Raw genomic sequence first — 12,232 nt, forward strand, 5'->3', positions numbered from 1 at the left:
CTCATTTTACTGTAATACTTGATAAACACCAATTTTCTCCAACCCAGCATCTTAAAAGAAATTATTAAATAGGTCCCACAAATAATTTTTATATCATTACATTTCAACAAAATTTATTTATGTTATTAAGATTTATTCAACGGGACCATGAAAAATGAAGAGAGAGAGAGAGGGTGCTTCCATAGCCACCCTTCTCTATAGTCACCAATGCATTATACTCCACAATGAAGATGCCTATTTAATGTGGTGCTAAATAGATGAAGCATCCATCATTGTGGATGGACTTAGGCCTCCAATATTATGTCAGACCCATAACGTTGCACTAGTTTAATGGCATTCAATTAATACTAACCATCTAGAGATAGAGGACAATAATTTATTTTTTTTTTGGTCGAAAGATATGAGGACAATAATATTGATCCATTTTTTCACCTGTCTAGCGTAATTTCAAATGAAAGTGTTCAATTTGTACATGCACAAAAAACTTTATCCATGCCAGCAAATATTGATCTACTTGCTAAAGTTACGATCCATATTTTACATAGACATGAATTTTGAGATTGTAAAAAGAGTTGAGCGTGGGAAGAGGGAAATGAAATTATGTCTGCATTTCTTTAAGTTTAATTAATTTTATGGTTTGGTCATTTTAAGTTTAATTAAGTCTTCCATACGGTAAACAACCTTTAGGTTATTATGTCAGAGGTACTTAAAGTTTTATCATTTTTCGGATCGACCCTTTAAATTTTATTTTTTCGATTTGGTTATTAATGTTACCTTTGTTTGTAGGTAGGTGTAGCCTTCAAGTTGAGCTCATTTATGTTTGCAGTTTTTCAGTTTGATCCTTTTTTGTATTACATACATGAAATTGTACGATCAATTTGTTAAGACCTAATTTCAAAAGCACGGTCCAAACTACTTAACAAGTAGATGAAGTTAATGACATTGGTTATGTATATAGACATTTAATTATCAAGTTTTCAAAAGATGTAGATGTGTTTTGATGCTTGTAGAGAACTACAAGAAATGTAGGCCGTTTATAAGATTAGATGAATGTTTTCTAAAATGTTATTATATTGACAAATTCTTGCAGCGGTTAAAGATTATATGCTTCCAATTACACCGATCTTTGTTGAAGGTGAGACATAGGATTAACGGTGTAAATGGAATGTAACATAAAAGATCATTTTAAAAGAAAAAAATTGAAAGATCAATCTGAAAAAAGGAGCACACATGTAATTTTGTCTAATTATTATTGTACATGCAACATAATAATTTTATTATAAGTTCATTCTTATCAAGCTACTTTGTCTCTTATTTTTTAAGAAAAAGTGTAAACCAAAGTAATTAAAATAAAAATCATTTTACAACCTGTTATGTTGATCCTTGTAATATTATTTTGGGTACATTGATCTCTTTAATTTCTGTCAGTGACATGAGGTGTCTGCTTGAAAAAGATTCTTCCAAGTGGCCACAGACTCACTCACTCACTCTTGCACTATATAAACCTCTCTCACTCTCATCAACTCAACATCTCACTCACAAACTATCATTCTTTCTCTCAGCTTTCCTTTCTTGCTAGTTCATATTTCTTTTGTAATTCCTCTTTCCATTCCAAATGGCCACTGTTGAGGTAATTCAAAGATATAGTCTCTTTTTTTCTACATTGATGCATTACCTAATTTGTAATACAGAAGTATCATACAAATACAACTAAAATATACATAATTCAAGTTTTTCATTACGATCTTGATCTTACAAATTCACTCAACATTTTCCAGTGGATCAAACAAAAATATTAGTCCAATGGATTATAAACAACAAATTAGTGTAGATCTCTTTCCCTGTGTTTATTTTTCATAATCCAAAAAAGATCAATAATCAATTTGCTCTTGAAAAAATAATTGATTCTACTACATTGTATTTTTATTACTAGAAGCAGCACTTCAATCAAAAATATCTATCAAGTTATTTGAATATAAGACATATGAATTATGAAGTATGTTTTGATCATGTTCCCTATGAGTTACTTGGTCATATAAACATAACAAAATATGTTTAGCATTAGTGTTTAATGATAATGGGATATTGCAGGTTGAAACACAGCAAGCACCAACAACTGTGACAGAAAAGGAAACAGTTGAGGTAACCAAGGTCGAGGAAACAACACCACCGGCCTCCGAGGTTCCTGCTTCAGAACCAGCCACCACCGAAGAAGTAGTAGCAGTGGAGAATGAAGAAACTGAAGTTCCCGTTGAAGCTGAGAGTACACAAGTAACCCAGGAAGCCAAGCCAGAGGTAGAGAACCCGGAACCTGAAAAAGTCGAAGTGAAAGAGGAAGTATCAGCTGAAGAGGCTAAAGAAACTACTGAAACAGAATCAGCACCCGAAAAAGTCGAAGCAAAAGAGGAAGTATCAACTGAAGAGGCTAAAGAAACTACTGAAATAGAATCAGCAGCAATAGCAGCACCAGTGGAAGAAGTAACCACCACAGAAGCATAAAAAGTGATCAGAAAGGAGTCTAGTTGTTGTCTACTTTTTTCACATGTCAAAGTTGATGAGAAGCTTTTCTGCTTTATTTGTTTGGCTTCTTTTGTCATTGATCTTATTGTGAAGGTACTATGGGTATGGCTTTACGGATTTATTATTATATAAGGAGCTATAGCCACTGAAGCTTGTTTGGTCATTATGTATTTCTCCTGGTTTGAATAAATTATATTTTACTTTTTTATTTTGCCAAAACTCTATCATAATTTACTCACAGGATTTCAGAAAGAGGGGAAGAGTGCACCACAAGATAATTAGAAAACATGTTTTTGGAAAGGGATTTTATGAAATAAAACCACATTATCAAACGGCAAGTTAAAGAGCCTTAAAAAACTGCAACTAATGACAAAAATAATGCAATTTTGATTTAAAAAGTTGGCTTGAATTTTGTTTTTCTCTTCTGAAAGGAAAGGACAAAAGCAAGAATGATAATATCTGAGATGCTAAAATTGATATCTTGAATTGAGTATAGGGAGTAGATTTGCTGCATGAGCAAGAATGTGTGAAGTCAAAACCTAATGAGAAATACCAACATCACAATCTCTAAAACACTATTTACTGACTGAAATTTGAAATTCATAGGGATATCCCATAGAAACTAGGGAAATGGATTCTCTCAATTGGGAAAAAAAACTTGAGGAAATAATGAGGAGATCTTAACCATTGATCTCCATATTATCAATGGTCAAGATCAGTGATTAAGATCTCTACATTATTTCCTCAAGTTTTTTTTTTCAATAGAGAGAATCTTGATCCCGTGTTTGGTTGCTGCTACACCACGTAGTTTCCCAATTTGAACAATGCATTTACCTTGGAATGCAAGAAAACTGATGCTATCGCCAAACCAAACGTATACATAACACATTTCAGAAAGTGTTCGAGAATGCGCTGCTAGCACTTCACAAACTTAATGGTTGTGCCACACTCCCGATGACGAACCAGCAGCTATTAACTTGAATGTAGATATAAAAAAAAATCCTTCAAATCCTGTATTATTAATATTTTATCCATATAAACATTTGACCAAGATCAATAAAATTACATCCCTTGACTACTTTCCAAAACAGAACTTTGATAACTTTCTCAAAGTATCCAACTAGAGGACAACAGATGGGATGCTCCTATAGTCTGTACAAAGCTGCAGAACGATAATTCTATGTGCAGTCAAATCAAAACCAGTTTCTTTCCAGATTGCAGGTATGTTCACCAAGTACCAAAACTAGAGCCAATATGTTCTTGGGTAATGACTTTAAGACGAGCTTGCATGACAGGCATAGATGAATAAGCTGGGAAACACAGCCGATAAAAGCATGTATGAGATGAAGGAAGACGATCACCGGATTCATGGGACTTGTAAATGTGGAGACGGGAACCCAAACCACGAAAGCCTTCAACTGGTAAATATTTCACAGACGTCCAAAAGAAAAGAAGAACCTTCTTTTCTTCAGCTGTCATTCTCCCCACTATCTGCCAAGTTTTTTCAAACAGACTGTTAAAATATGAAATGTAAAAACTGAGCAGCATCTCTTATCAAATCTTGATATATAAAGTTGTTAGAAAAACATTGCAGAACAAAATATCTGAGGACGCAATAACAACCTAGATTAAGAGATCCTGGATAAATTAAATATAGCTTGAGGAAGTTGATAATCAAATTTCTCAACAAAAGTTGTAACAATAGTCGAGCATTTTGTATAAATTCTCAACATAAATTTAATATATATCAGTAGTAAGACGAAACAATTCTGCATATAATTGTAGATGCTTTCAGTTTAAACACATGATGGTATCAGAAATGAAGAAGGGTTGAGTGGGAACGATATATGGTCATTTGAAGGCATGTCAATATCTTAGGCTTGTAGAGGAGGTTCTCTCAAATAGTGGTTTCACCAAAAAGACGTCATGAAAGACCTTTAGAAGGAAGTACACAGAAAAGTAAGAAGAATTAAATATAGCTTTCAGTTGATCCTGGATAAATTAAATATAGCTTGAGGAAGTTGATAATCAAATTTCTCAACAAAAGTTGTAACAATAGTCGAGCATTTTGTATAAATTCTCAACATAAATTTAATATATATTAGTAGTAAGATGAAACAATTCTGCATATAATTGTAGATGCTTTCAGTTTAAACACATGATGGTATCAGAAATGAAGAAGGGTTGAGTGGGAGCGATATATGGTCATTTGAAGGCATGTCAATATCTTAGTCTTGTAGAGGAGGTTCTCTCAAATAGTGGTTTCACCAAAAAGACGTCATGAAAGACCTTTAGAAGGAAGTACACAGAAAAGTAAGAAGAATGAGGAGAGCTAGGGATCTTGGAACTGGACGGAGAACCAAAGATTAGTATGAGACAAAGTCTTAATTTGAAATCAACACCAAACCAAAAATGGCAAAAACCATTGTCCTGTGTTGGTCATTGGAAGAAAAAAAACGGGTTAGTAAAATAGAGAATTTCAGTCGATATTTTATGGATTGCATTGCACTGAGGGTTGGAATGAAGCAAAACTGAAATGCACGAGCAACATCCATGGATGAGAGGATGTCGCACAAGCTGATCAACACACACCAATTGATAAACCCACCATAATTATATTCAGGCATTGAAGGGAATGAATTAACAACAACAGAGATAATAAAAATAAAAAAAAGGAGTGGGCCGTAGTGAAAAGTGGTGTATATGATTTCTTAGCTAATATTAAGCATCACCCAGCAGGTCACACTGCATATGGCGATACATCATTTTCATTGGACAATGTGGAAGGTCATCCAGGGATTTCTTCTCTCATCTATGGTTGGGGACACACAGAAGAGAGGGCCTGAAAGCAGGCAATCCGGCCAAACCAACAACACTACAAGAACTTCTGGACTCAAACCCAGAAAAAATGACTCTTGGAGGCAGGACTTCCAGGTGCAAGTAAAATTGGGTTTTCGAGATAAACAAATGCCAAGTCATTTGGCTGTTCCCGTCCCTGTCCCTGATTTGTTAAATCCCTTCACATTAAAGACAAGGTGAAACTTTAGAGGCGAGTATTGATAGGTGATCGGTCTATGTTAGCAGAAAGAGTTAGAGTCGGTTAGTTTCTAGGAGTTGGTTAATTTATTTGTAAAAAGGGGGACGGAATAATTGGAGAAATGAGTTTCCTGTGAACAAGAGTGGTTAATAAGAGGGAGGGATATCTAGTCATTTATGAGTGAATTGAGACCTAAGGGCAAGGAGGTTACAGACTATTGAAGTTCTGCAGAGCTGTCACAAAGGAGATTTTCCCTATATACTTGTGGTAAAATACATGTTCATATCAAAAGACTATCTTAGAGACTCTGATGCAGTGGGTACTTATTTTCCCTATATACTTGTCACTAGTCACTAGAGACAAAAAAATAAAGAATATAGAAAAACACTGAAATAGACATCACATTATATTTAAAAAATAGCAACAATATATACCTCCCAAAACCAAGATATCTGAATATCTGTGTCTGTATAGCCATTATACTCAGTGTGTGCTTTCCAATCTTCGACGGAAATGGCATCTTCACTCCCACGCAGCATCCAATCAAGATCTTCAGACTCTAAACTTTGAAAGAAGAACTGCTGGAGCTTTGAACTTGAAAGAATCTCAGCAAAACCTTTGGCAAAGTGTGAAACCTGCTCAGCTATGGATGTTACAAAACGATCCTTTATAAGAAGATCAACATACTTCACCCTGTTCTTACTATTAACTACAATGTTTTTTCCACCAGGACACAGCTGGATCGCTTTCCTCTGTCCTAATTCCTCCACTTCTCTAATAAACGTCAGTCCTAATGCATCTGAATCAATGAAATCAGAATCCATGTCCAATATTTGCTTGCAGCTTCTATATAGGTCAGGATCTGCATCCCTTATGTCTTCTAAAGTAATAGGCTTTCCAGCCAATTGCAAGAAAAACACGCGATCAAAAACAATACCAACTTGCACCTTATGCATCAAAGCTAATGCAATAACTCGACCACAGAAGCTGAAGTACTCAAGATGCAGATTATGTTGTACCTTGGAAGCTTTAAACAAGTAGACAAAGGATAAGTTAAACTGGGTTATCTCAAAATACTTTAACAATTACAACTGAAACAAGATATACCACAATGTATGATGTACCTTGGAAGCTTTAAACAAGTAGACAAAAGACAAGTTACACTGGGTTATTTCAAAATACTTTAACAATTACGACTGAAACAAGATATACTCCAATGTAGAAGAAATCAAGAAAATTTCAACACAGGCCTCAAGCAACAAGCAATCCTATCCACTAAAAAGAACAACTTTGAAATCATGTTTAGTGGCAAAAAGCGCATGTGGTTGGACATGTTACGTAATGTGAATTTTAAATAGGTCAGTTTGACCTATTGTATTTACATGTGATAAATGACTACGTGAATGTTGAGTAATAGATAAGGAGCCAATGCATCATTCTTCAAGAAGCAACAGAAGGAAATGTGGAAAGAAATATTGGCCCTAAAACAGCCCTAAAAATGGTTGAATCAGATAATCCTCATTAAATTCAAAATCAATGCAGAAAAATATAAACTTTCATACAAGTATAGAGGTTTTATATCATGGAAGCATTTGTGATGGATGCCTACTTTGCCATATGAGATGTTTGCCTTTCATTGATATTGTCCTCCAAGGATTTCATCAAATTGGAGCACATTTCATCTAAGAAAAAGCTAACAAGTAATGATAGACAAACAAACAACCCGGTTTTCACTAAACTATCGCATGTTCACACAGCCACTAAATCCTCACTCTTCAGCTGCAATTTGTAAGGTTAATGAAGTGAGGCTTTGTTTTAGCTCTCTATTTCATTTTCTTGTTCTCTCACTATTGTTTCTTAGGGGCATGACTTACTAAACATTTCTTTATGCAAAGGTTTTAAGCCTCAAATACCTGTTCAACATGTTTCATAATCCTAATAAAAATCATTGTAAATATTGTCCAAATCAGAAAAATGCAAGCTACTGATAAACATTTTCAAATTTGAACTTGGAAATACTCCTAACACATGGCAAACAGCAAAGGTGAGAAAAATAAGTTCAGAATTTTGGATAAACATACCAGAATTGGGGAGAAATCTTGTTCGATCTTTTGGGCAGGCAACAAAAAGAGCATGTTCCTGATTGAAAAGTGCTTGACAAACCAAAAGAAACCACTCCCTCAGCACACCAGGGCCAGTGGCTTCTTCATTTTTGAATTCCATAAACAGTCCAGCACGCAGTGATTCGGGATCAGCACGTGCAATGTATTCAAAAGATTCAGTTAACAACTGAGACCTGTCAATGAGCATCTCATGCAACTCCTCATAGTCTTCTTTCACCTCCGGGAATATCATCATGGCCAAATGCCTCCTAGCCTCGAAATTGGTGACATTCTTGTACTCAAGAATCCACTGGTGCTCGTCTGCCCTTTTTGCATATTTAACAATGATCAGACACATCACACTCTTTCGACGCATCAAAACATGACAGAGCTCTTCTGTAGCACCATCATAAAGCTTAGAAATCTTATGCAACTCCTTCAAAATTGAAAGATAGAGAGAGCACGCAGGATAAAAATAATTTTCCTCAAACACCATTTCCTTGTCAGTGAATCTCTTGTCCATTTTTTGAAGGCAAGTATCAATTTTGGACAACAACTGATCGTACAACAGACGAAGGTATTCAATCTCTTCAGCAACCAATCCATTCTTGTTCTTGTCCTGCTTCTGGTGGTAAGCAACACAACCACGGAGGGCCTGTTGCTGCTCGATTCCAGTCCTCACAGGGACTAAAAAGGCTTGAAAATCCTCAACACTGTTCAACAAAGGATTGGCAAGGGAAGGGGATTCCAAGCTCAAATCCAAATTCCTCAACAAACTATCAGCAAGTTCACGAACAAACGGAAACAGATCCTGAACCAACACCAACCCTTTGTGATTCTCATCCTCAGACGCCGCAAGTGAAATTTCAGCAGCTTCCAAAAAACCCCCCAAACTACTACGACAAAAAAGATACAAAGGATCATTAGTCCCAACTCTACTAAGCAATTTACAAAACTCCAACGCCACACGTGCAGCCTGCGTATGAAACGTCTTGGACAATGAGGTTTTACAACCATTCAAAAAATGCTTAATACAAGTATCAGAACACGCCTTATTCCCTGTATAAGGCGAAACATACAACGTAACAAGAACCGAAATGGCAGAAGAATTCATGAAAATCTGAAAATAACTAGTAGCAGAATCAGCATCAAGTTTAGGTTTAGGTGCCAAAGCCAAATTAATATAAGTAGTAAGCAAACTCTTAATAGATTTAACAGCGTCAGGAAGATTAACACCATGACAAAGATCATAAACAATAGAAACCATATCATTAACAACTTGCCAAGCTTGAGGATGTTCTGTACTACGCATTCGACCAACAAGGTGAAGATTGGCGTCGTTTTGAATTCCACACTCCACGAGTGTTTGTTCCCACTGAAGCTGTTTACCATTGAAAATCAACCTCTGTTCAAAAAGAGGAATTCCTTTCATCTCTTCAATTCGTTCGTGAATTGATTTCACTGTTTCTTCTGGATAAGCATGTATAACAACGTTGTATCCTTTTGACATCATTCGAATGAAAAAATGAATAGGTGATTTTTTCTTAGAGAAAGCACCACCACCATCGCCGCCGCTAGAACCACCACCACCGCCGGTCCATGAAGAATGAAGAGTTGTTTTTGTGGTTTCGTCTTTTCTCATTCTTACATAGACTAAGTCATCATCTAACGCGTTGTTTTCGTCGTCTTCGTCTAATTTTCGTTTGGACGAAGAACGATTCTGTTGTTGTTGTTGTTGAAGAAGGTTAGGGCTTTCGATCGGAGTCATTATTTTAGACGGCGAAAAATGTTATCATCGTCGTTGTCGTTTTCGCCGTCGTCGTTGCCGTCTACTTCCACCACCACCACCGTTAATTGATCATCACAAAAACTTCATAATAATTAAAATAAATAATAAAAAAAATAAGAATAATAACAATAACTGTGTTTATGAGAGCTAGATGATGAGTGTAAGAGTGAGAGAGACGCGATGGTAGAGATGATGATGAAGTAATATAGAGTGTGTGTGTGTGTGTGAGAGAGTTTTTTTTTTTTTTTTGTGTGCTTTGTGATGGAACTGAGCGTTTTTTCGTGTGTCTGTGGGTTTTTGTTTGGGTTGGTTTTTTGCTTTGGTTACCGTCCTCTTTTATTTCTCTTTCAGATTCTCATTTCGCAATTTTTAGGGTAAGAAAATGGTGCTCTAGAGATTAAAAAAAAAAATATCGGATTAAGTGATGGTTGGTAAAATGGTTTTGCATCTTGTTAGTTTTTTTTTTTTTTAACCTCTGATTATTGAGTCACATTGTATTTCATCTAATCAAATAGTGACATTTATTGAGATCAAATTTTGATGAGTAAGAATTCACTACTCTATCCTTCCTTTTTAAGCATCTCTTTTGAAGATTTTTTTTGTTTTTATTTAACTATCACTTTCAAAGTTCAATGCAACATTAAATGATAATTTATTAATATTACCCTTAATTATTTATTGCAGAGAGAGAAATATATGAAATAAGATAATAAATGAATAAGGTCGTTATAGTAAAAATATAACTTATTGCATCAAAAGTAATAACAATTATTGATTGTCTTGGTATATGTAAAATGTCAAAATATGACAATTAAAAAGGAACGGAGATAGTGTTTGATTTTAGTCCGATAATATAGATCAATTTTGGTATTTTAAATTATGCATTCAAAGTCAAATCATCTTATTTGTTAATGGTTCCATCAAAATCAAAAGATTTGGATTGTTTTAAATGTATTATTATGTACTTTTATTGAGTGCAATTTAGATTTATTGACTTAAAACATAGAAATTAATTAATTTGTGTGGACCAATTTTCAATATAAAAGTGATTTTAGACATATTATTACAAAGAAATTTACATTTAATTCATTTAATTTCAATACATGTCTTTTTTTAGATAGACGAAATAGTAGCAAAATCATTATATATAAGTAAAGATGTCGAGATTATAATCTCGATTATATTGTCCGATCTAACAATTTCAACAATTTATTAGTTGAGTTAGAACATTTATCAGCTGAGTTAGAACTTGTGGACAATATTTGTCCTTTTAATACTGGATTAAATAAATTAAATATTTTCATTTTAGTTGGGTAATTTATGTAATTGACCGTGAAACGGTGTTATGTCCCGCGAAACAAAACTCACGGCGTTTGCAAAAATATTTGTTTTTTCTTTGTTTGCTTTCACACCGATTTTCGACCCATAAAAGATGGACAACTAATCCGGCTCGTGGGTTGAGACATGCGCACTGACCAAACGTTGTTTTTTCTGTGAGTCAAATCCGATATTCCCCGGATACATCTTTGAAAGAGCAGCAAAAATATTTGTTTTCATCTTGCGGTTTATACGAATAAAGTGACGGTGGGGTCCCATGCCTTTCTGAACGACCTGGTGCGTGCGTATGTACACATTACAAATTTCCAAGAAAAAGGCTTTTTGTTGAACAATATTAAAAAAAGAACATTGCTAGTGCGACGTGTAATAAGTCTAATCTTTTTTCTCTCTTTTTGAAAAAGTCATTTTAGCTAGGCAGTTACCTACTGTTTACCACAATCTTTCACTTCATCTGCTTTTGAATGTGAAAAATGCTGTATACACATTTGCTTAGATCGATAAAACACACGTAAATTACTTAAATATCATTCGATACTTACCTGTCGAGGAAACTTTAAATCTGTTTTTTGCAAAAATTATAAATTTTCATTATTAATATTTATTGATTTTGAATGTTTTAATCATTATTGTTACATTTCAAACAATTTTATAATTATGTATATATATCTTAATAAAATATTATTTAAATCTAGACAAAAAAATAAAGAGCATTTAAGTCCCAAAAAAACATTTTAATGAGTGTAAAAATTAAGCATTTGAATATTATTTTGCAAATTACTTAAATAAATAAAAAATCGGTGTGCACAATTATTTTAATGTAGAAAATATAACAACATACTATACCTTAAAAAAACAAAATGTTGTGGACAATTATTCTAACGATTTTTTTATATTATTTTTATTTAATTAATGTACAAAATAATATTCAAATGCTTAATTTGTTTGAAACCTACCAAAATAATTATTGAAACATTCAAAATCAATAAATATTAATAATGACAATTTATGATTTTTGTAAAAAAAAAAAAAACAGGTTTGAAGTTCCGCTGAGGTTTTCCTCGGTAGTTTACTGCCGAAATTTACCTCGGTAGTTAACTGCAGTCGGTTTTATAATTCGGCAATTTACACGTGTTTTTCAACCTAAGCAAATGTGTATAGAACGATTTTCTTTGAATGTTCCGATTCATTTTTTTACTTGTGGGTTTACTTAAAAGCATAAACCCACGTGTATTCATGTTACGTGAATCAAGCAAATGTGATTAACATTCATCTACCCTAAAACAGATTACGAAGACTTCATCAGCTTCTTGTGCTCTTTGCCAAACATCGATACAAAGACAATAACTACAGCGACTGGAGAAACCTGCAATAGCCCATTTGACTATCCATCTAATTTAAACCTTCCATCAGTGACAATATCTGCACTTAAAGGATCAATTTATGTGA

The 12,232-nt window shown here is 34.1% G+C and overlaps 2 protein-coding genes across 2 annotated transcripts; one reads left to right on the forward strand and one right to left on the reverse strand.

Moving 5' to 3' along the window:
- The first annotated feature begins 1,516 nt into the window (after positions 1-1,516).
- Positions 1,517-2,735, forward strand: LOC11443138 (fibrous sheath CABYR-binding protein). The gene is made up of 2 exons (XM_003610474.4): positions 1,517-1,630; positions 2,092-2,735. Exons 1-2 carry the CDS (start codon positions 1,616-1,618, stop codon positions 2,497-2,499), a joined length of 423 nt encoding a protein of 140 aa, XP_003610522.1. The 5' UTR covers positions 1,517-1,615; the 3' UTR covers positions 2,500-2,735.
- Positions 2,736-3,508: 773 nt separating this feature from the next.
- LOC11443139 (E3 ubiquitin-protein ligase UPL5) lies at positions 3,509-9,762 on the reverse strand. Its single transcript, XM_003610475.4, has 3 exons — positions 7,639-9,762; positions 5,992-6,584; positions 3,509-4,011 (listed from the first exon to the last, which is right to left on the reverse strand). Exons 1-3 carry the CDS (start codon positions 9,425-9,427, stop codon positions 3,748-3,750), a joined length of 2,646 nt encoding a protein of 881 aa, XP_003610523.2. The 5' UTR covers positions 9,428-9,762; the 3' UTR covers positions 3,509-3,747.
- Between the last annotated feature and the right edge of the window lie 2,470 nt (positions 9,763-12,232).

The sequence above is a fragment of the Medicago truncatula genome, chromosome 4 (assembly GCF_003473485.1).
Source record: "Medicago truncatula cultivar Jemalong A17 chromosome 4, MtrunA17r5.0-ANR, whole genome shotgun sequence".
Taxonomy (NCBI): domain Eukaryota; kingdom Viridiplantae; phylum Streptophyta; class Magnoliopsida; order Fabales; family Fabaceae; genus Medicago; species Medicago truncatula.